General features: G+C 38.3%; 1 protein-coding gene and 1 long non-coding RNA gene across 3 annotated transcripts in view; one reads left to right on the top strand and one right to left on the bottom strand.

Moving 5' to 3' along the window:
• kansl1a (KAT8 regulatory NSL complex subunit 1a) lies at nucleotides 1–22863 on the bottom strand. 2 transcript variants are annotated; one of them, XM_026223153.1, is made up of 14 exons: nucleotides 22420–22863; nucleotides 17715–19130; nucleotides 8086–8227; nucleotides 6184–6326; nucleotides 5839–5971; nucleotides 5574–5745; nucleotides 4494–4679; nucleotides 4240–4407; nucleotides 3422–3552; nucleotides 2897–3015; nucleotides 2618–2675; nucleotides 2401–2513; nucleotides 2063–2321; nucleotides 1–1291 (listed from the first exon to the last, which is right to left on the bottom strand). In XM_026223153.1, the coding sequence occupies exons 2-14, from the start codon at nucleotides 19058–19060 to the stop codon at nucleotides 1139–1141; spliced, it is 3123 nt and encodes a 1040-aa protein (XP_026078938.1). In that variant the 5' UTR covers nucleotides 19061–19130; nucleotides 22420–22863; the 3' UTR covers nucleotides 1–1138. The 2 variants fall into 2 exon arrangements, with proteins under 2 accessions (XP_026078938.1, XP_026078937.1); XM_026223152.1 differs by having other exon boundaries at nucleotides 5839–5974; nucleotides 22420–22862.
• The window catches only part of LOC113056387 (uncharacterized), a 22499-nt gene continuing 19177 nt past the window's right edge, over nucleotides 22859–26180 (top strand). Inside the window, exon 1 of the long non-coding RNA XR_003277689.1 lies at nucleotides 22859–22992. This is a non-coding gene — a long non-coding RNA (uncharacterized LOC113056387). The remainder of the gene's footprint in view (nucleotides 22993–26180) is intronic.

Consider the following 26180-nt stretch of genomic DNA (forward strand, 5'->3'; position numbering starts at 1 on the left):
TGGAGTTTGATTTGTTTTAATGGTACTATTTACAAAAGTTTTTTCTTTTTCTTTTTTTTTCTGCAAATGATTTAACATCTGAAACAGTCTGAATTACAATGAAACCTGTCTCAAACAGCTATGAAGCGAAAGTCACATCAAAGAAATAAAAAAAGACATTGTGATTGTATGAAAAAGAAAAGGACAGGGCCACAAAAATAACGTTGAGTTGCATAGCAAGTAGATTCTCGAAGGGGCGACAGAGCTGAATAAGAACACTAATATGGGGTCACACTGACAAAGTGAAGGAAAAACAGATGCCTTGTTAACACAAGTTTCCATACAACTGCATAACCTGAGAAGGGCAGGTGTGTGTGAAACATCTGGCTCCTTTAAGAAGGAATACAAAGTACAATCTCAACAGATGATGTAGAAAAAGCCTGGAACATGTAAGGGCCTAAGTGTGAGAGCTAAACTACTGTGCACTAAAGGCTTCGTTTGGCGGAGATTGCAATTTCTCCAGTAACGTGATACATGATGTCATGAACATCAGCATAGCAATAATCCATATGCTGGTGGTAATTAAAAAGAAACCGAAAAGGGAGGATCAAGGAAGAGAGCAAGATATTGGTGCCCTGTGAAGTGCTTTTTAACTGAGGAGATCTCTGCTTGGTACGTGACCATCAACCAAAAATAATGCAGACAATTACTTTTGTCAGGTTTTGGTTTGTCACTTCACAACACAAGCATACATATATAAGTCAGCAGAGAGGCACCCTTTGGTCAAGCCCTCTTAAGTCTGCTACACAGTGCACTACATAGTGTTCACCTGACAGGTTAGAATACCACACTAAGTCCCAATGATACATTTAGCCGACTATGAAAACATCTGGAAACAACTTTCATACATCTTGTTTACATTTTTCTTTTGAGAAAAGAGTTTTAGAAGACAGGTTTAGCTTTCTATGTTCGGTAATATTCACTAAAAACTGTGAAAATAACTGGCTGATGTTTGAATATCAAACAACAGAAGTCCCGACAGAATCTGTTTTTTTTGTTTTTTTTTGTTTTTTGGATTAGTATGAGTTTTTTTTCTCAATTAATGCCATAGGAGGTGTGGTTTTAAGGTCGTTCTTGTTAGTTAATCAGTTCTTCATCATCACGGTGAGGAAGCGTCGCTCTCTGACTCCGCCCTGCAGTGGGCGTCGACTCTGAGGTCTGTGGGAAAGCTCAGTTGATCCGTGTCCGTCTCGGGCTCCACTATCGGATCCTCAGACAAAGGAAAACTCCTGGGCTCCCAGGGCTGGACCATCTGTCAGGAAAACATACAAGATATTAAGAATAGCATTTGTATTAAAGAAATCAGATGTACATATTTTGCCCATTCATTTTCTCCATAGGCATTTAAAAAACAAAACATAAGGGTTCAGTTTTGAACTCGCATTAACAACAAAACAATTCATTTTAAATATACATATAACAAAATATACTACTGTTCAGCGTTTTTAGGGTCAGTAAATTGATCAAAAGTGACAGTAAAGACATTGTTATAATAAAATGATATGTCAAATAAAAGCTTTTCTTTTGAACTTTGAGAATCCTGAATAAATGATCAGTATAGGTTAGGGTTAGGTCATGTTAACAAAATATTAATCAGCACAAACGGTCTTCAACATTGAAAATAATAACTTTTATTAATAATTCAGCATTGATGAATATTAGAATGATTTCTGAAAGATCATGTGACATGATTTTGAATTGTCACCATATTTCATAAGATTACAGTTTTTACTATATTTTTGAAGAGACTCTTCAAAACCGACCCCAAACTTTTGACTTTGACTTTTCATACCCAATATAAAATGTTAGCTGAAGGTAAAAATATTCAGTTAATAGAATAAGCTACAACAGTGCCAATGAGATGAACTCGACAAAGATAAGCGCTTTTCCTAAAATACTGCAGCTGGCAATATAACAGTTTGCATTACATTACAGCTCTTTAAAAAGCAGAATGTAAAATAAAACGGTGGAGAAAATGAGCAGGATGTTGATCATGAAAATGGCAGGAGAACACGCGTGTTACCGTCTCCTCAAAGGTGCAGTCTGAAGTGGATCCGCACGTGTCTTCGCTGTACAGCAGTCTGTGTGTGTCTCTGGTGTGAGGTGTGTGTGCGTCGCGGGAGCACGGTGTGTCAGGGCTCGGTGGGCTCAGGGGTGACGGCACCGGCCCGTAGTCCTGCAGGAGGTGGAAGTGACTTGCGTCTGGGGATGAGGGCTGAGGCGTCGAAGGATTCGTTCCCACCATCGATGGTGTCGTTCGCCCGTCCAGGGATTTATAGGACCTGAGGAACGACAAATGGTTAACTATAAACTCACAAAACAGAAAAAACTTTGTCTGGTAAGATCAAGCAGGGTAGGTACCTGCTGCCTCTCCTCTTGCCGGGTGCGAGAGCCGTCCATCGCCAGCGAGAGCGCTCATGATCCTCTAACGGCTGGTGGAGTTTAGTGAACGTGGCATCTGACAGGTCCTCCACCTACACGGATCAATCATTAGCAAACATCAGTAATAAGGATCGACAAGAGGATGAACTGGAATATATGAGAAATGAGTGGAGGAAAAAATAGAAGGCTGTTATACCGGAATGTTATTGTCTTCCTCTGCCAGAGGTTTGGCTAAAATGTCCACTTCCCTCCATCTGAACAGAGCAGATATATTTAAAATGCAACAGTTTATTAAACCTTTAGACAAAATATTTAAAAAAAAATCTAAGTTGGAATGTGTTTTTTCAGGATTTTATGGACCATATAGTCTGATATAGTTAGAATATGGAGCTCATTCTCAAAAAGGAAAAACAGCTATTTTATTTCGAGGCCCAAACGGACTTAGACTGGACTGGATTTAGACTTGGAGATGCACCTCGGTGTGAGAATTTCCTTGTACTGAAGTTTCTCTACTCTGGCGGTGGCAGCCACTGACATGGGAATGACGATGTTGTTGATATCAAACGGACTCTCGCCTCTTCTTCTCCGGATCGGCTGTATAAAACAACGGAAATACCAGTCATCAATGAAAAGTGAACACATGAGCTATTAAAAAAGCGACAGCAAAAAATAAAAAAAATACGAAAAGCCTATTCTGACTTTGAAATCTGTTTAAAGTTTAACAATCAATATTAGACTGTATTATGATTCCTGTTCATCCGTCCATAAATGTATGTCCTGTTCATTAAGGCTGAAAATTCTATTTTTAAAAAATATATATATATTTTGGTGTATCTTTGCTATTATTAGACATTAAACTTGCGAGTGGATAGAAAGCAAAATGGGAAAGGACTGTGAGGAGCTGAGATTAAAAGTCAAGTCGCTCAAAGTTTAACTGTGCCACATGTCAGAGCGCTCTAGGCTTAGATCAAACCTAATGGAAAGAAAATGATGAACATACCACGCTGTTTCCCAGAGGAGTGCTGCTCTCAACGGGGAGCGAGAGCTGTCTGGTCAGGGGACTGATGTTGGAGGAGTGAAGGCTGGACAGAGAAGGACACGGACTGCCTGCATCCATCACCACTTTTAGTGCTATATGAGAAGCGGGAGAAAAAAATGGGAAAAATATATATAAGACTCCCATTTCATTTCAATGGTCTCACTGAGCTGTCCGGATCCAGGTCAAAATAATATTTTCCATTAAGAGACCTTATTTTCTCCCTGGAATTTGATTTAAAGAGGGATTCTTTACATTTGTAAGAACAATTTTTATGGATTACATAATTAATAATGGTTATTGTAATGAATAGGAACTGCAATATTATGAAAAATATATATATTATTGTCATTTATTGCCCTTGATACTGTAACATTGATTATTACTACTGCTAATTAACAGATTATATTAGCAATAATGATTTGATTGTCCATTCATGCACTCAAAAGATACATCTGTGATTGGTTATTATGCTCAGCAATGCATAAAAATAAATCATTAGATTTCTTACACACTTCTTAGTCATTTTCACATTTGAATTTAATCACAATGGTCTGAAATGTTTTAGTTTAATTGTGCAGGGACATTATTTGCCCACATATCTTGAATGTATATGCCCCATTAATTTCCAACCCTGGGTGCTCCCCATTTCTACTGGAGTGACATTTTAGGGTTGCATGTTTTATTTTATGCTGCTGTCAGTAATTAGCCAAAAGTATCATTAGGAAGGGCCGTTTAAGACATATTCAGGGTCATGTATGCATGGAAAGCAGTGCACTCACAGTCTGCTCTGTCCAGTGAACGCTCTCTGACCCTCTTCCTGCTGTGACTCCGGTCCAGCACACGATCCGGCCGGCAGGGTGTGAGTGTGTCTGCTTTCGGGACACATGAGACGTTGTCCACCTGTTGCCTGTGCAGCCTCTCCAACCTGCTCTTGTGACGGGCCAATCCTGACAAAGAGAAAGAATTAAAAATGAATGAATTCAGTCACTCTGTCTCAGTCAGTGGCTGTGAGTATCAATGTGTGTGTACTTACGGACTGCAGCCGCATGAGGGTTTGATAGTCTGAATTTGTGTTTGGAGAGGAAGGAGGAGGATGATGATTGTGTGATGGAGAGCTTGTGTTTGAGAGACATCTTCTTGACTGGTTTGATCCGGTTAAACGGACGAGTCTGCCAATGAGACTTCAGAACCTTCTTCAACTGTAAGCTGAGAGCCACATCTGAGAGACCGACCAGAGAAGGACAGAGAAAATCTTTTAGGATGAATCATTACAATTTTAGAAATGTTAACAAATCTAGGACTGGGACAACGAATCAATGAAACTGATAATCTGTGACTTTCTTTTTAATTTGCAAATTTATATATATAATATATATAAATGGGGCTGGTCAATATGGCAAAGAAATCAGTCAATATGATGATTAACATAATAAATGTAATATCTTTCTTTATTTCAAATTCAAAGGCAGATTTTTGCAGAATTGTAGAAACCAGACCATTAATTGAGGCTTAAAACTACTCTTTAGGGTCAGAACGTTACAAACACTTCACACTTTTCTAGTCATTTTCCTTACCAAATCATGAAACAGGTTTGTGATTACGTGTCTCTTCAGGACAGTTTAGACTGCAGGCTGCAGTATTAATAACATACAATACATTTTTTGTTTCTTAGAAACACACATTTGACAGAAGCTCGAGATAGAATGCAGAGGTAAATTAATATTTATCTGTATAGTAACTACCTCATTTTTAAATGGTGACATTTAGTACCAGTTTTATTCAAATGAACCATTGGTCTTCCATAGCAGCATACATTTAGATCATGATAACCACAGTTAAAACCTATATAACATGGTAAAAATGTATCTATATGGTTTCGAGGTGTTTGTATGAAAAATATTTAAAACAATTAACGCAGGTGTGGAGCTATCACACATTGGAGCTTTAAACATTGTATCAAACATTTATGGAACTCTTGTTAATTTATCAAGGAATATTATACCTTGATAATAATCATTTTATTGCCCTGCCCATTATATATATATATATATATATATATATATATATATATATATAAGCTCTGATTGTATCTGAAGGTGTATGTGCGTCTCACCCGACTGCATGGACAGAACGGGGTGGATGCTGCGGTCCTGATGTGCGACTCTCTCCAGCAGAGGGCGATCAAATGGTAAGTCTGGTTTGGAGAGGGGAGGAGCACCGCCACACATGACACATGAGCCATTGACCTCACACACACATGAAGGAGAAGACGACACTCTCTGAACCTGATAAAAGAAGGAAACACACTTTAGAAACACTTCAAAATCAGCAAAAAATGTGCTCCTGGAATACTGATACATTCATACTAATAAACGCACCTTGCCATTGAGATTGTGAACAGTGTTCGGGTGGACAAGACGGCGTCTCCTGCAGGTCAGCAGTGGGCGAGTTCGTGCAGACGTACAGCTACGGTCAAGATTTGATGGGCATGTGTCGGACATTTCTGCCACGCTACTGAAATAAGAAAACAATGTAAGATGCAGTTTTTGCAAAACCAATGGATAATATGAATCCATGCGGATACAAGACCCCACTGCATTCAACCTAAGTTCATTTTGCAACAAAGGCCGGTTGACTGTATTTTATACTTTATACTTGTTATTCTAATGTTTGCAAACGGTAACAACTTATTTATGCCGACACAATATTAGATTTTTCCAAACCTAATGGAGATGTCATTCTCGGATGTGTCTGTCAAACGAGACTGGGATTCTGTGAAATTCTGGGATGTTGCTGAGGTTAGGACATTCTCGTTAGTCTCGGTTCTCTGACAGGAAGAGGCGGAGTCTCCCAGCTCAACAGGACCCTGCAGAGAGCATGCAAAAAAACTTTATATACAGTCAAATAATTCCAGATTCTGAACAGTGCTGAAGCTGGATGTGGTTTTTGTCTTAAACCACAAACACAGTAGATACAGTATTGTTCAAAATAATAGCAGTACAATGTGACTAACCAGAATAATCAAGGTTTTTAGTATATTCTTTATTGCTACGTGGCAAACAAGTTACCAGTAGGTTCAGTAGATTCTCAGAAAACAAATGAGACCCAGCATTCATTATATGCACGCTCTTAAGGCTGTGCAATTGGGCAATTAGTTGAAAGGGGTGTGTTCAAAAAAATAGCAGTGTCTACCTTTGACTGTACAAACTCAAAACTATTTTGTACAAACATTTTTTTTTTTCTGGGATTTAGCAATCCTGTGAATCCCTAAACTAATATTTAGTTGTATGACCACAGTTTTTTAAAACTGCTTGACATCTGTGTGGCATGGAGTCAACCAACTTGTGGCACCTCTCAGCTGTTATTCCACTCCATGATTCTTTAACAACATTCCACAATTAATTCACATTTCTTGGTTTTGCTTCAGAAACAGCATTTTTGATATCACCCCACAAGTTCTCAATTGGATTAAGGTCTGGAGATTGGGCTGGCCACTCCATAACATTAATTTTGTTGGTTTGGAACCAAGACTTTGCCCGTTTACTAGTGTGTTTTGGGTCATTGTCTTGTTGAAACAACCATTTCAAGGGCATGTCCTCTTCAGCATAGGGCAACATGACCTCTTCAAGTATTTTAACATATGCAAACTGATCCATGATCCCTGGTATGCGATAAATAGGCCCAACACCATAGTAGGAGAAACATGCCCATATCATGATGCTTGCACCTCCATGCTTCACTGTCTTCACTGTGTACTGTGGCTTGAATTCAGAGTTTGGGGGTCGTCTCACAAACTGCCTGTGGCCCTTGGACCCAAAAAGAACAATTTTACTCTCATCAGTCCACAAAATGTTCCTCCATTTCTCTTTAGGCCAGTTGATGTGTTCTTTGGCAAATTGTAACCTCTTCTGCACATGCCTTTTTTTTAACAGAGGGACTTTGCGGGGGATTCTTGAAAATAGATTAGCTTCACACAGACGTCTTCTAACTGTCACAGTACTTACAGGTAAGTCCAGACTGTCTTTGATCATCCTGGAGGTGATCATTGGCTGAGCCTTTGCCATTCTGGTTATTCTTCTATCCATTTTGATGGTTGTCTTCCGTTTTCTTCCACATCTCTCTGGTTTTGCTCTCCATTTTAAGGCATTGGAGATCATTTTAGCTGAACAGCCTATCATTTTTTGCACCTCTTTATAGGTTTTCCCCTCTCTAATCAACTTTTTAATCAAAGTACGCTGTTCTTCTGAACAATGTCTTGAACGACCCATTTTCCTCAGCTTTCAAATGCATGTTCAACAAGTGTTGGCTTCATCCTTAAATAGGGGCCACCTGATTCACACCTGTTTCTTCACAAAATTGATGACCTCAGTGATTGAATGCCACACTGCTATTTTTTTGAACACACCCCTTTCAACTAATTAAACTAATTGCCCAATTGCACAGCCTTAAGAGCGTGCATATCATGAATGCTGGGTCTCGTTTGTTTTCTGAGAATCTACTGAACCTACTGGTAACTTGTTTGCCACGTAGCAATAAAAAAATATACGAAAAACCTTGATTATTCTGGTTAGTCACATTGTACTGCTATTATTTTGAACAATACTGTATATCGCGGCTCTGCGGACCTTGCTTGCACGGAGCTGGCGGTAGATGTCGACCTGCTGTCGGATGCGGTACTCCAGGTCTGATATCTGAGCCTGAAGCCATGTCCAGTGACTGATGATTGTGGCTCTTTCTCTGGCGAAGCGCCCTTCTGCTCTTCTCCATCTGAGAGAGAAAAGAGAACAATCCAGTTAAACATGTTTTAATCAAGTTAGACATTTAGTTGTCCATTTAGTTCAGATTACTTCAAGTAAAAACTGCCTGTGACGACAGTAAAAATAAACAGGAAACCCTCAGGATTTTTCTTTCAGACTTTTCCAGCCCTGATGGTCCAGATTACAAAAGAAATCAGTCATATTGACTGTAATAAGAAGAGTTTATCACATTAAACATTCAGTACAGAAACTCATTTTTACACATCACTTACAGACTCCACATTATGAATCGATTCAGTTAAATACAGTCAGTAGTCCTAATATAACAGTCTCACAAAATAACGCGTTTCAGCTTGATTTGAAACTTCCTTTTTAACTTCTTTTGCAACCAAGAGAAGGCAGGAAAGGGAAAGTATATCTAGGAGGTGGGTGATATGACCAAAACATGAATATGAATCATTTTGTCAGAACACTGAAGCACAATATACCGCAGTTGTTTTTGCTGGAATAAGGTTGTTACAATGCCAAAATCTTAGACAACATCGAGATTTCACAATTTCACATTCCACACAATACTAGAGTAAAAAAAGACACACAAATAATCAATAATAAAATAACTTATTACAAGCAACAGAACAAATATACAAGTGAAATAAAGAATCGACTAGAGAAGTTAAAAACACTACAGAAACTGATTATAATAATTAAACGCAAAATAAAACATCGCCTAGTCTTCACTGTATGACAATGATTCTTATTCAAGCTACAAGTACAAGATGTTTAGTCAAGCGCTAGAACTGCTTTTCTCTTTATGAATAACATTTTATTTCTAATTAACAAAAACGTTTGCAGTGCAAGTTGTATTTTTGTGTGGTGGGCTGGTGTTGTGACTACAAACGTTAAACTGGTTGTCCGTACTGGTTTATCAGATAAACACCCTCCTGTAGTGTGAGCGGTACACCCTACACAAAAGCACACCCCCATCTCATGGCAAAGTTCCTCTCAGTACACTCCCACAGCGTCGTGCCTCAGAATACACACGGAGCACGCCCTCACACGCAGCCACTCACGTTTGCCCACGTGGATCCCAGCAACTGTCTGTGACGAGATAAATCGGGGGGAATTTACATGTGCACCACGGAGCCCTATGAACCTCCATCACACATGGGATATTCAAGATTATTACGTTGCTCACTGACTGGAATACTTTGTTCTGACTGGTAATTAGGGTTGCAAAATTCCGGGAATTTTCAAGACGGGAAACTTTCCATGGGAATTAATGGGAATAAACTAAAAAAATAAATTAAATTGCAGGAACTGGAGACTTAAATGCAGTTGGGAAAGAAATCTTGCAGTATAATCTTGGTTAAAACAACCTGATTTAATGCAATTTCACATTGCTCAATCACATGCACACTGCACACTGTTTAAGGCAGGGTGCTGTCCTCCATAACATGAAAGATAATTTCTTGAATCATGCACACAATATAAAAACACGTCCATCTTGGTGAGAGTTAATTTAAATTACATGAATATTACAAAACATTTTTATTCCTTGTGCTGTGTGTGATATAGTTTGCAACTAAATTAAGCTTTACCACTGAAAAAACAAACACACTGACTGAACAAACATTTAGCTGAGATAATAAAACGGAAGTCTAAAAATGACCCTCCCCCCGACACACACACTCCACTTCTCACACTCGGCCCATTCACACGGGGCGTCGGCGTCAACGCCTCTCGTTACTTTGAACGGAGATGACGTCAACTTTTCAAGCGCCAATGCAGGCGTCCTCCAATCAGATTACCTTATTATGCAAATACCCTAGCTCAGACACTAGCCAATCACGTTAATGCAACACCAGAAAATGAATGTGATTGGCTGTTGTCACTAAGATGGTCGCGTTAGCATCAAGCTTCAGAAATGCGTGTGAATTAGCCGTAGAGAAGTATTCCTCTGCAGTTTCTCTGAAGACACACTTACTACATTTGAGCCCAAATACAACATCTAAATTTTGGTATTTTAAATATATTTGATACATGGGATCCAAGTTTAACTAGTAAATACAAACTGTTTATACAGTAGCTAGCTAGTAGTACTAGTCAAAAGTTTGGAAACATTAAATTTTTTATGTTTTAAACATTGCATATCTTTTGCTCATCAATCCTTCATTTATTTGATCAAAACTACAAAACAAAATAGTTATATTTGTGCAGCATTACTGGTATTATAATTTCAAATAATGTTTTTCTGTTTTAATAAAATGTTATGTTTTTTCTGTGATGCAAAACTTAATTTTGCACATCATTACTCCAGTCTTCTGCGTCATATATCATTCTAATATGCTTAAATCAATTCTAATATGCTTTTTTATGATCGTATATTTTGGAAACAGTTGTGCTGTTTAATTCTTTTTTTTTTCTTTTCTTTGAAGAATAAAGAGTTGAGAAAAGAAAAGCGTTTACTTAAAATATAAATCCTTTTTTAATACACTACCATTCAAAAAATTTGGGGTCAGTATTTTATTCTCTTTTTCTGAAACAAATTAATACTTTTATTCAACAAGGATGTGTTAAATAATAAAAATTAAAGACTTATATTTGTTAGTTTAAATATTTTTATTTTGAATGTACACTGTTCACTCATTAAACATTAATAAATCCTGAAAAAAAGCATCACAGACTTCCCCCCAAAAAATTTATTTATTAATTTATTTTATTTTGTATTAGTTTGCATGCATGTGACCCTATGATCAAACAAAATGTTTATATGTTTGTATATGATAGTTTTATAAATTTCCTGTAAATTGCCATAAATTCCTGGTAAATTTGGAATATTTCCACAATTCCCCAGATGCAGTTCCCTGTGCAAAGTTTCTGGAAAATTTCCACCCCTTTCCAACCCTACTGGTGGTAATACATTAATTTGAACTCTAATCAACATTTATTTTGGCCTAGTTAATTATTCAACAAGGAGTTGTATAATGGGATATGGTACAGTAAGAGGGTCACATTTACTTAGTGATAAAGGTTGATTAACTGTATATTATCACTTGCATGTAGTGAAACATCAAGAGCCTAGAGAGCGTGCCACTGGATCCTGCTCCAAATAAAGTGACCAAATTATTCATGCTAGCTTACTGCAGCCTATTTAAGCCACGTGCACACTAGATTTTGAGCTTGCAAAAATGTTAGCGACTATATTCTCTATGTAACAACTGCTTTAAGGGATAATTCGCCCCAAAATTTAAACAACTCTCAAGTTGTTCCAAACGCTGATAAAAAACAGTTGACGTTAGCCACTGAATTCCACAGTATTTTTCTTTTTATAATATGAAAGTCAATGGCTACCACCATTCTTCTAAATATCTTCTTTTGTCTTCAACAAATTAAAGTAATTCATACAGATTTGAGGGTGTGTAAATGATAACAGAATTTACATTTTGGGTGAACTATCCCTTTAATTGTTGTAATTTGTCCATGTACTCTTCCATACGTGCACGTGCGCGTTTGGACGAAGGGAAGAACGCCAACAAAAGAATCGCCCACCCTTACTGTGCCTGCTGTGAAGTGAATCATCTCCTAATTGTGTTTCATAAATCACATTGGGCTGATGGAGCGAGTACAAAGACAGAGTCGTTTAGCATAAATGCTCTGCTGCCTTTGTTCTTGGCTTTCAGACTGTGAGACGGTGGAAGAACCAAAACACAGATAAATACCAGCCGACTGACACGCTGGCTTAACAAACTGTTTTATATGGAGCCCGGCCTGTTATTTTCTACTCATATAGATTAAGAGTTAAACTGCCAGTTCTTTAGGTTAAAGAGAAAATGAAAGCAATTATAACAGGGAGGGACGGAGTTCTATGATATGATAGTGTGTCTAGTAAATAGGGATGCACAATCATGATTTTTCATGGCCGATTCCGATAACAAATTCCAAATTATTATTTTTTTATATTTTAGCAACAAAAAAGAAAGAAGGAAAGTGTGCATAAACAAGATGTTTATTTGGTATTTAATAGGCCAAACTGGCTTTTGGCTATTGAAAACAATAACCGTAACCATCTGAAATTAACAGCAGTAACTGCACAGTAATTAGCCTACATTCAATACAAACTTGGATGATAAAAACATCAGCATTTAGCTTTTGTTTTTGAATTGGGTTGAAACTACATAGAACTGGCCTTAAATTAAAAGATTAACTGTAACCGTGTGAAATTAAAGGCAACAACTGCATAGTTCTACAATCCAAACACCACAATCAACACACATTCAGCATCAGCATTTTAGTTTTTAAATTTGGTTTTAAATTTAAAACAAGGTCTTTACCAGTGAGAATAAATCAAAGTATGCTATATAAATATTATTCCAAAATGTTAAAATCAAATAATGTTGGTGCGAATAAAACAAAGTGTTTCTTTCATCCAATTAAAAAAAAAAAAAATTAAGGTAATGATTCACATCTATATTTTTTTACTTGAGCCAACGAAAAATAAAGAACTATTGTTTCAAGTAAAAAAATATAGATGTCAATCATTACCCTAAATCTTTTTAATTGGATGAATGAAACACTGCGGTGTGCTACAGCAGGTGATTTTAAAATCAAATTCAGTATATATAATTTTAAAGTAAAATAAAAATAATCATCCTATACAGAACTGACGTTTACTTCTGGCTTTTCAAACATGTATGCAAGTTCTACTATACAAAAAAAAAAAAAAAAAATTCAGTTTGGTCACGGTTTAGTCCATTTCGTTTCTCATCCAACACGTGAGAAGTTGAGCTCTTAGTTTGTGCAGTCTGCTTCCTGCTATCTGTGCCTCAGATGTGTAGCTCTGCACTTCCAGTGCACAGACTTCGCACAGATTTCCAAATACTTCCACACAAAGGACATGATAGCGAATGATTACAATGCAGTCTGTTCACTCGGGCACACTTCCGGAAAAATTGGCCGAAAAAAAAAGCAAAAACCGGTTCCGATTTATGGCCGGTCAACCAGTGCATCGCTACTAGTAAATGTTCTTTTGTCTACTGCCTGCATAAAGCCTTTGCCCTTTAATAAGACTTGAACAAACTACAGACTCCTCATTGGGTGCTCATCTTGCAAGTGATTCCAATATTAGCATTAGCAAATAACTAAATTCTAGAACAGAGCTGTGTGTGTGATTAATCAAATTATAACTGATATCATGATATGGCTCAGTGTAATGCATGTTTCAAAGTGAACCGCAGCACTGTGTTCGTTTTCACATGAGCAGCTCATTATCTGCCAGTGTTTGCTCATTATCGTCTCAGTGGCTCGGTCTTCACATCTGCTCTGAGTTTGGGTCGCTTTAATGTAAATCTTCCCAAATTTGTAATGAAAACCACATATCAAGAAGCTTTGGTGGTTTAACATTTGAAAAATAAATTAAGCTATGAATGTGAGTGATTGTAAGATTAGAAAACTTATTAGTAAATTAATTTTACAGTCGTATATTTTTTTATTTTACAGTGAAATCTTTTTATTTTAGTAATCATAATTATTATTGTATTTTAATAATATTAGTATTTAAATGTTTAATATTTGTATTATTACTTAAAACAAGTGTAAAAATTGTTTTTGGTATTTTTCTGTATGTTGGGATTTTTTTTGTAAATGTAAACAAGGGGGAAATGCATGAATCATAACGAATCCACAGGAATATGATGCATGTGTTTTCGATGTGGGTCGAAAGCACAGCTGTAACTCTCGAGTCATGACGCACAAACACGAGCAAGGACGAGAGCAAGAATGGAACAGATGGATGGAGAGAAAAAAAAGAGGATAAATAGAGAGGTATGCAAGGTGGTTAGGCTTGGCAGAGGTATGCAGAGGAATTGTGGGGGAAAGATGGTGAAAAAGGGGTGGAGGACTGCAAGACGAAAAGAAAGAAAACATCTGAGTGAGTGAGAGAGGAAAAACGGTTACATAACACGAGTGGGCTCGGCTCAGACAGTGAAAATGGGAGGAGGAAGAACATAAGAGGACAATGGTGAAGAAAGACTGCTCAATGGGAGAAAGAAAGAAAATCTGGAAAGTCCTGACAACATGACAAGCATTTATGATGATTTCCAAACTTCTAAATACTCAAATACACCCAAATACATCAGCTTCCGTTAAAGGTCAACAGCAGATTTGGGGATGTTATGAATGACCAAATTAGTTTTATCCATACATTTATAATCTGGCTCATATTTCTCACTCAAACACAAACAAATAAACTGATACTTGTCTTTATCAGATCAAAAAAGGCACTTCCTGATTAGCTCGTTGTTTTCACACATACACGTGTGAATCTCTCGACAAGAATATTTTGGGGTAACTTTTCACAACCGTTTATACTCTCTACAGAAAATGCCATTGCAAACCTGTATGACTTTCTTCTGTGGAACACACACAAAGATATTTTGAAGTTTTTGTGACCACTGACTTTCTCTGCATAGACAAAAAAGACATTTCTCAAAATTATTTATTTTATGTTCCACTGAAGAAAGTCAGTCATTCAGGTTTAGAGTGCAATGCGGGTGAGAAAATGATGACCAGACTTTCATTTTAGGGTGAACTAACCCTTAAAAGGAGATTCCATTAGTTAATGTAGTAACATGGACGAACCATGAACAGTACATTCATTACAGCATTTATATATCAACATGCTCGTAAAAGGAAAATTGTAAGCCACTTTTTGAGCACAGACCATTAAACCCCCTTCTCTCTAAAGCACTCCTCCAGAAGTCACTCTCGGTGGATTTAACTTGTGTTTAATTGCAGTAAAGGTAAATCTTCCATTTGCATAGCAGCTGTGTTCCATTAAAAGCCTCCAATAATGAGTGAGGGTGTTTGGGATCAATGTCCTGGGATGCACACAGTTTAAATTCATCAAGATTTAACTACAGTCAGAGGTCAACAAGCAGCAGTTCCTCATGCTCTAATTTCCCCACCATCACAGCGTGATGTCATAAACATGTGCTGAGAAACATCAGTCCGAGAGCACCGCAAAAGGACAAAACTGGGCTGAAAACACACTTGTTTAGAGCAGGATCATCATCAGCGTTCAGCCAGCAAGCACACACCCTGAATGGATTCAAGCATGTGATAATGTGGTTTAAAAAAAAAAAAAAGAGCGCTCGAATTTGACATCCAAAATCTGCATTCACAGATGCCTGATCATTTAGGTCAAAGGTGCAAAGCCAAGTCAGCAAACTGCTAAATGGCTCCTTTTAAAACAGCTTCCACTAATGAATCAACCTAAAAAAAAAAAAAAAACTAATCCCAGCAACTAGCAACTTATGCATGAATATTAAAATGACAAAATTAAATCTAATTGGGCTAAACTCCAAAGCAACAGGATTCGAGCACCAGACTGCTTTCATATATAATGAACACAAGGAGTCTGAAATGCATGTGCTTCTGTTAGGCAGAGCTCACAATGTTTAAACTGTTATCCTCCCCTCTGTATACGCACAAAAAAATTTATTGAATAATAATAAAAAAAAAACTGGAAGTTGGAACAAAAATGATGCATGAAAGTAAAACTGCTTTGTTATCCATCACCCGTGGTTTACTTCTGACTTTCTTTAATATTAACCAAAACATCAGGGCTCTCGGTTCCACCCTCTCTATTTTCACCTAAAATGAATCAGACTCTCCCTAAGGGGCAAAACAGGAAATTTAACCTTGCTGAAGTTTTTAAATAAGACCACAGTCGAGGAGGACATTAAACTAGACTGCGTTATGACAACGAGATCTATGATCTCACTGTACAAACAAGGTCAGACTGGAAATTAACAGTGACTCTCTACAAGGTTCAGGGCAGGAACACACAGGGCTACAGTCACAAACATGCCCCACACTCCCTTGGGGCTCCTGTGAACAGCGCACACAATGAGTCTGCTACACCACAGCAATGATGAGACTTAATCAGAAAGAGCATCCAAAATCACACACTCATGCGCTATTCAACGTCATTCTGCACTGTGTGTTGAGCAGTGTATCCACAGTGAAAACTCCAAAAAAGAAAAAGTGTACTTTGCATGATGCACTTAACCAAAAACACTTCAGAGTTATAAAATTCACATATTACAGGGTCAGGGCTCCAAACGAATAAATCGAGTAAGGAGCCATTGGCTCTATTAAGAAAAAACTTAGGTGCCAAATTATTTTTTTTAGATGGCACAGAATACATGTGCTTTATTTTATTTTTTTACATTTTAACATTTCAATCATACTGTCATAAATATTTTCTTGACTTTATCAGCATTTTAATCCATTTTGTAGATGACCTGGGAACTAAGGTTAAAAAGCCATATTATTAATAATTATAAACGAGAATTGTTAATGATATTGGCAATATCCATAAAGCTGACAGCTTTACCTGCTGTAGTTTGTTCACGTTATAACAGACTTACAAGCGTCGAAATAGACGCTGCTGTTCTGCACCTTCACGTCAACGTTATTTCGATCTGTCTCGCGCTGCACAACTGAGCTGTGTTTATCAAGTGTGTGTCAGAGATGAGGACTGCTTGAAACTCTTTTCTTTCCACTCAAACCTTCATGTGCATCGTCTCAGTTTAATATGTGATCATAGCAAATGATGTGATCCCAAAACAATCAGGAAAAAAGGCATTACATGCACTTTTCTTTTTAATTTATAATGTAAATAGATACGTATATTCACCAGTGGTAACCTCAGCAAAAACTTTTATAATTATTGGACACTAAAGCAACCGTTTTAGTCACAGTTTAGAGCCCTGAGGGTAGAGAACATGCTTCGTTAAAAAGGTTCCAAAAGGTTGTCTTACGCTAATGAAACAGAACAATTCTGGGTTCCCCAAAAAGTCTTGCAGTGAACAGGAACCACAGACGCTGATAAGGAACCTGTATTTTTAAGAGTGTAGTGTATAGTACGTCAAGAGAAATGACTAAAGGCTCCGCTCCAAAGACAATCCCAGAAAGAAAGATGACGTGGGCTCAGTGACAAATTCAAGATGATGGACAATGGAAGAAACATCTACATTACAAAACCAATTTATTACTCACTTAAAACAATTAGGCTAGGTTAGGGTTAAAATGGTTCATTTTACCAACAATATTTGCGTGCACTATGCAATTATGCTTATAAAAGTGAAACACAATTAGCAACATGTCAATATTCTCCTATGCACTTCATATGAAACCGTTTAATTCTATACTGTTTCATATCGATTACTTATGAGGCTCCATTTGAGTTGTAGGAGAGATTTTCTGTGTAAACATGCACTACACATGTATCTCATGCATGATAAGAGTTATCAAAATAGGGGGCTCATATTAAAGTTGTTCAACTCAACCGATCAACTGATCTTTTCTTCCGTATTGTGATCTACATCCAAAGGCAACAAATTATCGGAAAAAAAAAATCTCACTTCTTGGAGTTTGAATGGGCCAAATTACTGAAAAAATAAAGCATACAACGCCAGAGAGAAGTCTAAACTTACAGTTTAACATGACGCTGCTCAACATCCGCCCTGGTAAGCTCCTCCTCCTCGATGTCGCTCTCTCCTCCCGAACTGCTTTCCGTGGCGTCCGAGTCAAACTGAGCCTCCGTCGCTCGCAAATGCGTGGTGCCACTGAGATGCAGTTGATCCAGCTCCGAAGCCACTCTACCACCCTTCAGAAACCGATTCAGGTTAGGTGCATGGGTGCCCACAGAAGCACGAGACCCTCTCCACGCCCCTGGATCCGCCCTGCGGCTAGATGTCGGGGTCAGAGTGCGGTCCAGAAAACCAGAGAGTTGCTGTTTGAAATGCCGTTGCACCTGCTTGGCCTGCACCACCTGCAGCCGCTTGCGAAGACGCAGCAGGCGGCCTTCGATGTCCGTCTGCTTGTGTTGGCTCTGCTGAGCCCGGTCCCAGAGCAGAGCCTCCAGGTCAGGAGTCGAAAGGGAGGAGTCATCCTGGACTGGGGAAGAGCTAAAGGATGAGGGACAGTCAAAGACATTGTCACGGTTTGTTTCAACAATCATTCCACCGACGGGACTCTCCGGTTCTGCTTTAACTTCTGCGCTTTCAGACAAAGCCGTGAGCTCCCTGTGTGATGACACGCCTTGAATGCTCGGTGTCGAATTCTGTTGTGGCTTCACATCACCGTTCTGTCCACCGGTTGCAAAGGTACCGACCGATTTCGAGGACACGGATAACAACGCTTCTTCATTGGTGGAAGGCTGGTTGCTGTCTCCATTCACTGTGGCCACGCTGCCTTTCTCAGCCACGGCCGCACTAGGTACGGCCACTTTCTTGGAGAATCCGTTCACAGGCACCATGGTACTTCCAGCTCCGTTACCGTTGACCAGACTCTTCAGTTGACCTCCAGTCAGCTCGAGTGCGTGGCGCTTGCGCAGCAGGAAGTCACCGCCTGCAGCAGCGCTTGGGAATATGGAGCTGCTCAGCAGGCCGTGGCTCTTCAGCACCGACTGCTTGATGAGGACACCTTGCAGCTTCAGCGACTCCTTGACTTTGGTGGACGAGGGCAATGGTTTGACATCAGAGCACAAGTAAGGTGCCAGCTTGCCCAGAGACGGGGCTTTAGACAGGGGGTCCTGCTCCTGACCCTTGACGCTGTGATAATGGGCGAAGTTCTGTCCGTCGTCGGCGTTGATGTGACACTTGCCGTTGGTGTGGCTACCGGCAGAGTCCGAGACCGAGTCGGAGATGAGGATGTTGCTGGCGTTGCTGTTGTTCTCGGTGCTGCCGGGGGACAGGGTGGATGAGGGAGAGGCAAGTTTGAAGCGGATGTGGCGGGCTTCGGCTGGGGCGTCAGTCAGAGCGGGCGCCATCGCAGCCATACAGGGCCGAAGAATGGACACGGCAGCATGCACCTCCAAACCTTCACTCCAGCCCACCTACACAACCTAGCTACAAAGGAAAGGAAAAGATTTAGGATACGGCAAATATACACAATATTTTGAAGGTGCAAACAAATAACAGGAGTTTTCAATAATCTCTAATAATAACCTGCTGGAGATACAAGCCATTTAAACTAGTGCACATCATTTCTAATATTTTCACTCACACAGACAAGCAGTTTGCAAGCCTCTGCACTTCTGTAATCTTCATATTTTTGACTAAAGGGTGGGGCTTATTTATTCATTTATCCACATGAATTGTGTAAGATCATTATGACTAGGAGTTTTCTTATCTTAAATGTTTTTTTTTGTTTTGTTTTTTTTTGTTTTTTTTACAAGACCCAGAGTTTTGTCAAACCTTATTTTGTGGCTCACAATTTGGAAAAGTAAAATGCCTTAACCATAACGGCAATCTCTTTATGATATTGCTTCTCCAAAATTCAAGCCAGCAGTCCTTCAACAAGATTTTTTTCCCTAACCTATTTATTAAACTTTAACAGTAAGTTGCTGGTGAGACACGCTATTTAGTCACTGTATGATGATGATGAGAATATGCATTGCTCTGGTGTAACCTGAAACAGGATATTCAATGAGCGGGTCTTTTTTATTCATTACTCCAAATGGATTGTCTAAGGAGTGTTCTTATCTTAAAGAGTTTTTTTTTTTTTTTTACAACATCCCATGTTGAGCTTCACATTTTTTTGAAGCATTCATGATGAGTATGAAACACAACTGCAACACAACTGCAATCTCTGCCTGATCCTCCTCCAAAAATCATGCCAGCAGGCCTCCAATAAGATTCGTTTTTGAGGGGGGGGTATTGTTTTGGGAGGGAAACTCTTTGGCACAACAAATCGTTCCCAATAACGTACATAAAATAAATAAATAGGTCAATAGCGATGCCATACTGACTCTTATTTAATCTCAATACACTGGATAAATAAAACTCAACACAGATCAGAAGATAACTACTGATAACAGAGTGAATGGACACACACAGGAATCTGCGTTATCAGTATTTCTAGGATATGAACATATTCTGCTACAAAGCTCTTCACCTCAAAGTTAAAAAAGGGAATGAGAACTCATTGACCCGAGCGGGGACCATTACCATAGTCGTTATTATGGAAAGACCTACTCTATTCAAGCTTATGTAAGAGCAAGCCTTCTCAGTTTCCCCTCCTCCTCTGACCTCAGCGGACCATCTGTGTCAACGGAATTAGGGATATGCCTTTAGGCCTCAACAGATAAGAGACTATCTTTTCATAAGTACATGTAGACGTTACAAATACCCATACCTCGACTCCAACAAACACCGCTGTAGAATATTTCACAACTATCAAAATATGTCACTGCAATTATACTGGAAGTATGAAGACACACAGATATTTTACTGATGACACATTACTTGCCAGCAGTTTTGCATGAAATGTACACTCAATAACTAACTCAATAACTAACATTAAGGTAGCTTTTATTTGTCACAGTACTACCAATGGTGAAATATGATATTTGTTTATTAACTGCAGCAAATTTACACAAAAGAGGTTGTTTTAATTTCTTTGTGAAACGCCTTGTGAAAACACTTTATAAAGTAAATATTTTATTAATCAGGTTATTATTAGAATTTTTATGCAATAGAAGAACAACAAATACTATTACAAAGACAAAGTAAGAACAAAAGACAATGAGGGTTACAAACAATACTCCAAAAGCAAACTATGTTAGCTTATAAAACTTACACCATGAAAGGGTCTTACATGCATTAGAATTATTAGAGTTTCAAAATAATCAATATCTTTCCTGAAAAATAAAAAAGTAGGGAGTTTTCTTTTAAAATGTACACTTATGAATGTAAAATTTTAGCAAGATAAAGCAATACATTTATAATAAATGTACAGTGAAATGGTCTAAATTCAAAGAATAACAAAAAAACAACAACATTTTTGGGGGGTTATACAAAAGTTTGGATATAATTTTTTTTTAACAAAATTGGAAAAATCAATCCAGAAGACTTTACAGTAAGTACAGAACCAAAACAACTGATTGATCGTTTCTTCATACTGAAGGCAAAAGGAGCAATTGGGTGAAATACTGTTGTTAAATTTAGCAAGTTTATAATTTATCGGATAACAATTATGGATAATTTTAATAGAGACTTGAACTAATCAGGTTATTATTAGCGTTAACTCGGTCAACTGGATGACTTGGAAGCGGCTGGTCACGTGATGATATCATGGGTCGACTCGCTCTATCCACAATATAACCGCTTTTTTGTTTGTTTGTTTTTTTAACACACTGATTTTTATTTCCAAAAGTAATGTTCTATAATTTAAACTAGCAACCAAATAATATAATATTTATTTTATTTATTTGAAACAATAAAACTCTTCTCATAGAGTTAACGGGTTTGTAAAATACGTAAAAGTAGTAACGTTAAACATGACAAATCCGGTTAAGGGTTAACAAAGTAGCATATAGAGCGCTGGTCATGTCAAGTAAAATAAAATAATCGCGCGTTTTCTCAGCATTACAGCTAAAAACGAGAACTTAATACAGGAAATACCGGTATAATACACGCTTCGGATCAATAATAAGTATTATAACGTTAAATGCGTTTATAAAATCTCACACACCAATGCCTAGCTACTTACAACAATAACACGCTTGTGCAATTTTCCGCGTTCACATGCATATATGAATGTTCAACAGACCACATTCATACCACTTCCTGAAGCGTTTCACTTCAGACTCGAAAGCTAGACGTAGAAGCTCAAAAATACACATCGTATGGCGTTTTAATGCATTGCTGCTGAATGTCTTACAAGCCTCATACAGTAAATGCGAGCATTACAAATGTTTAGCATGCTCTCAAATGGCCTTGCTTACGTTATGCAAGTCATTTTAACCACCACTTTGAAACAGAACCGGTTTGAAACTGATAAGGTAGCAACTTAGAGACTAAATGAGGCTGCTAGAAGTAACGTCGATCAAAACATGAAGAAGATATATAACGTTATATATAACGTTACATCCATAATAGCTAAAATGGGGAGGGAAGTAACCTACGTTAATAAATTAGCGCGCGTGAGTTTATTGCATGAGAAAGTACATTACTAGATAGTAATCTATTTAAAGTGAGCCTTCAAACCCCCATTAAGAAAATTACACACTGAAATGATTGTAAATACAACAATTCCTGGTAATACAAGTTAAAACTGGAAGCTCAGATTACGTTTATGTAACATAAGTGGTGCTGCTCGAGATCGTCCACTAACAAAGAAAAAGGAGGAACCTACCACGTGACGAGCGCGCGATCCGAGGGAATGTCGGCTACTATTCCACCGACCTTTGGCTTCAATCGCACAATAATGTCACCAAAGCACGAAATAAGCCGTTTGGTAAAGCAACCCCGCCGTCTCTGCCATATCCGTGTCCGCTTCGTGAAAAACACCCCGGTTTCAGGAACACTTTTCGCTATCGGCTCCGGAATCACGAAATGGGCGATACTAGACAACACCTCGCCGCTGCTGTCCCCTTCAATGGATTATAGATAGCAAAATGTATATTTTTTCTGTATATTATGAATCGATGTTTTGCTCAGATACGAGGTCTTTTCATATACGCCTTTATTTACAGATTGGAGGTGGCATGGGCCACCGGTTTCGAGATCAATTTCTCATCGTTGCAGGGAGAAACGCACGAAAGATGGCGCCTCGTTCGTCTCCCTTGGATTTGAGCCTCTGACAAATACAACTGCAGCGTGTGCAGCGAGAAGAAGCCTGTAGGCGGGAGACATGCCCACGCGCGCCGCTAGAGGGAGCCGCGAACACACTGACGTTAACGCGGATTGTGTTTAGGAAAAACATGAGGTAAACAATCTTTTCGCCAAGCTCAGCCGTAGTTCCAAAAGAAAAGTATTCGAATAAATATTTTAATTGACAAACAAGTTAACGATTTAAATATTATTTTGAATTATCCTTTCTTGTTCTCATATATATATATATATATATATATATATATATATATATATATATATATATATATATATATATATATATATAAATTGCAAAATAATAAAAAAGCTTATTTTTCTTATTTCTAGGCACAGACATCAGTTTATTATAAAGTATTACTAATTTTAAAACCCATTAATGTGTGTGTGTGTGTGTGTGTATATATATATATATATATATATATATATATATATATATATATATATATATATATATATATAAATTATTTATTTTTTTACTTAATATCAGCGGATTTATTTATTTATGTTTTCAAGAAGTATAGATACAGCCAGGGGTTTCATTGGGATAAACAATAATAATAATAATTAAAGCTGCAAGCAGCGATGAACGGGCCCTCGCACCCGGGCTCACCGCCATCGTGTGGCTTTAGTAAAAAGGTGAACGTTGAGAAATATGCATTTAATGTCCTAAATATAAGTTGAATATATCAAAGTATATCCCATATATGTGCCAATCTTCCTGTTGCCAGCAGGTGGCGCTATCATTATAATGGAATATTGGCCTTCAGATGTGTTCAGGCCAGGACTTTTATCAAACATGTGAAGTTTGGGGAAGATTGAACATTTTATGCCTGAGTTACAACAACTTCTCTTGCTGTGGCAAGACATCAAATTTTGTCATGGCGCCATGGAAACACCCTTTAACAAAAACTCAAGATCTCCAAAAGTTAACATTGCACAGGCCTTTAGATCAGACTGACCACAAAATATATGTTAATCTAAAAAAAATTATAGGAGTAGTTTGTCGCAGCCTAAAACATGTCACTTCCTGTTGCCAGCAGGTGGCGCTATTACTATAACTGAATATGTGCATGTAGATCTGTTAAGGGCAGAAGTCTTAACTAACATGTGAAGTTTGGCGCAGATTGGACATTGTATGTCTGAGTTACAGCAACTTCCTTTTCATCGCAATATATCAAAATTTGTCAGGCCGCCATGGACACGTCCTTTAACGAAACCTCAAGATCATTGCAATTTAAAAATGCAAAGGCCTTTAGATTACACTGACCAAGTTTGGTGAAGATCTGAATAAATCTCTAGGAGGAGTTAGTTAAAGTACAACCCCTGAAAATGGCAAAAACAACACCAATTTTGCAGAGAAAATTCTAAATAACTGACTTCCTGTTGGGATTCGGATTTCGTACCAACAGACTTTTTTGTAGGTATTGGTGTGTTACATGTGTGTACCGATTTTTGTACATGTACGTGAAACATAGCTCGAGGCACACTCCGTTGAAAGTGCATATGCACTCCGTTGAAAGTGTATAGGTGGCGCTATCGAGCCATTTTGCCACACCCAATGGAATATTTGCCTTCATATGTGTTCAGGCCAGGACCCTTATCACACACGTGAAGTTTGGGGAAGATCGGACATTTTATGCCTGAGTTATAACATCTTTTATTCCCATGGCGAGACATCGAACTTCGTCACGGCGCCATGGACACGCCTTTTAACAAAAACTCAAGATCTTCACAACTAAACATCACACAGGTCTTTAGATTAGACTGACCACAAAAAAGACATTGATGTCATAAAATTTCTAGGAGTAGTTTGTCGCAGTGTAAAATATGTAACTTCCTGTTGCCAATAGGTGGCGCTATGACTATAACTGAATATTGGCATGTAGATCTGTTCAGGTCAAGAGTCTTATCCAACATGTGAAGTTTGGGGCAGATTGGACATTGTATGTCTGAGTTACAGCAACTTCCTTTTTCATGGCGAAACATCAAAATTTGTCAGGCCGCCATGGACCCGCCCTTTAACGAAACCTCAAGTCCTTCGCAATTTATTATCGCAAAGGGCTTTAGATTACACTGACCAAGTTTGGTGTTGATCTGAATAAATCTCTAGCAGGAGTTCGTTAAAGTACAACCCCTGAAAATGGCAAAAACAACACCAATTTTGAAGGGAAAATTCAAAATAACCGACTTCCTGTTGGGATCTGGATTTCGTACCAAGAGACTTTTTTGTAGGTATTGGAGTGTTACATGTGTGTACCAATTTTCGTACATGTATGTGAAACATAGCTCGAGGCGCACTCCGTTGAAAGTGTATAGGTGGCGCTATAGAGCCATTCTGCCACACCCGGTGGAATATTGGCCTGAAGATCTGTTCAGGCCAGGACTCTTATCACACATGTGAAGTTTGGGGAAGATCGGACATCTTATGCCTGAGTTATAACATCTTTTATTCGCATAGCGAGACATCGAACTTCGTCGCGGCGCCATGAACAAGCCTTTTAACGAAAACTCAAGATCTTCACAACTGAACATCGCACAGGCCTTTAGATTAGACTGACCACAAAAAAGACATTGATGTCATAAAATTTCTAGGAGTAGTTCGTCGCAGCGTAAAATATGTCACTTCCTGTTGCCAATAGGTGGCACTATGACTATAACTGAATATGGGCATGTCAATCTGTTCAGGTTTGGAGTCTCATCAAACATGTGAAGTTTGGGGCAGATTGGTCATTGTATGTGTGAGTTATAGCAACTTCATTTTTCATGGCGAATCATCGAAATTCGCCAGGCCGCCACGGACACGCCCTTCAACGAAAAGTCAGGATCTTCGCAATTTAACATCGCAAAGGCCTTTAGATTAGGCATACCAAATTTGGTGTTGATTTGAAGAACTCTCTAGGAGGAGTTCGTTAAAATACAACACATGGAAATGACCAAAATTACACAAAATATGCTCATAATATTAAAAATAACCGACTTCCTGTTGGGTTTAGAATTTCGCTCCAAGAGTCTTTTTTGTAGGTATTGGTGTGTTACATATGTGTGCCAATTTTCGTGCATGTACGTGAAACATAGCTGGAAGGCTGTTGATTTTCTTGGTATAGGTGGCGCTGTCGAGCCATTTTGCCACACCCTCTTCTGAATCCTATATCAGACGAAAATTTTCACCAGGTTTGACGAGTGTGCAAAGTTTCATGACTTTTTGAGCATGTTAAAGCCCTCAAAAATGCGATTCATTCGGGAGAAGAAGAAGAAGAAGAAGAATAATAATAATTAAAGCTG

The sequence above is a fragment of the Carassius auratus genome, chromosome 37, assembly GCF_003368295.1.
Source record: "Carassius auratus strain Wakin chromosome 37, ASM336829v1, whole genome shotgun sequence".
NCBI classification, from domain to species: Eukaryota; Metazoa; Chordata; class Actinopteri; order Cypriniformes; family Cyprinidae; genus Carassius; species Carassius auratus.

Excerpts from the sequence above, each read along its gene's own strand:
- kansl1a (XM_026223152.1), bottom strand. The coding sequence starts at position 19,060 with ATGGCTGCGATGGCGCCCGCTCTGACTGACGCCCCAGCCGAAGCCCGC. Across the intron at positions 3,016-3,421 it reads CTCCTCTGGGAAACAGCGTG|CCGATCCGGAGAAGAAGAGG; the intron begins GTATGTTCATCA and ends TGTTTTATACAG. Across the intron at positions 1,292-2,062 it reads ACTGCACCTTTGAGGAGACG|ATGGTCCAGCCCTGGGAGCC; the intron begins GTAACACGCGTG and ends TTTTCCTGACAG.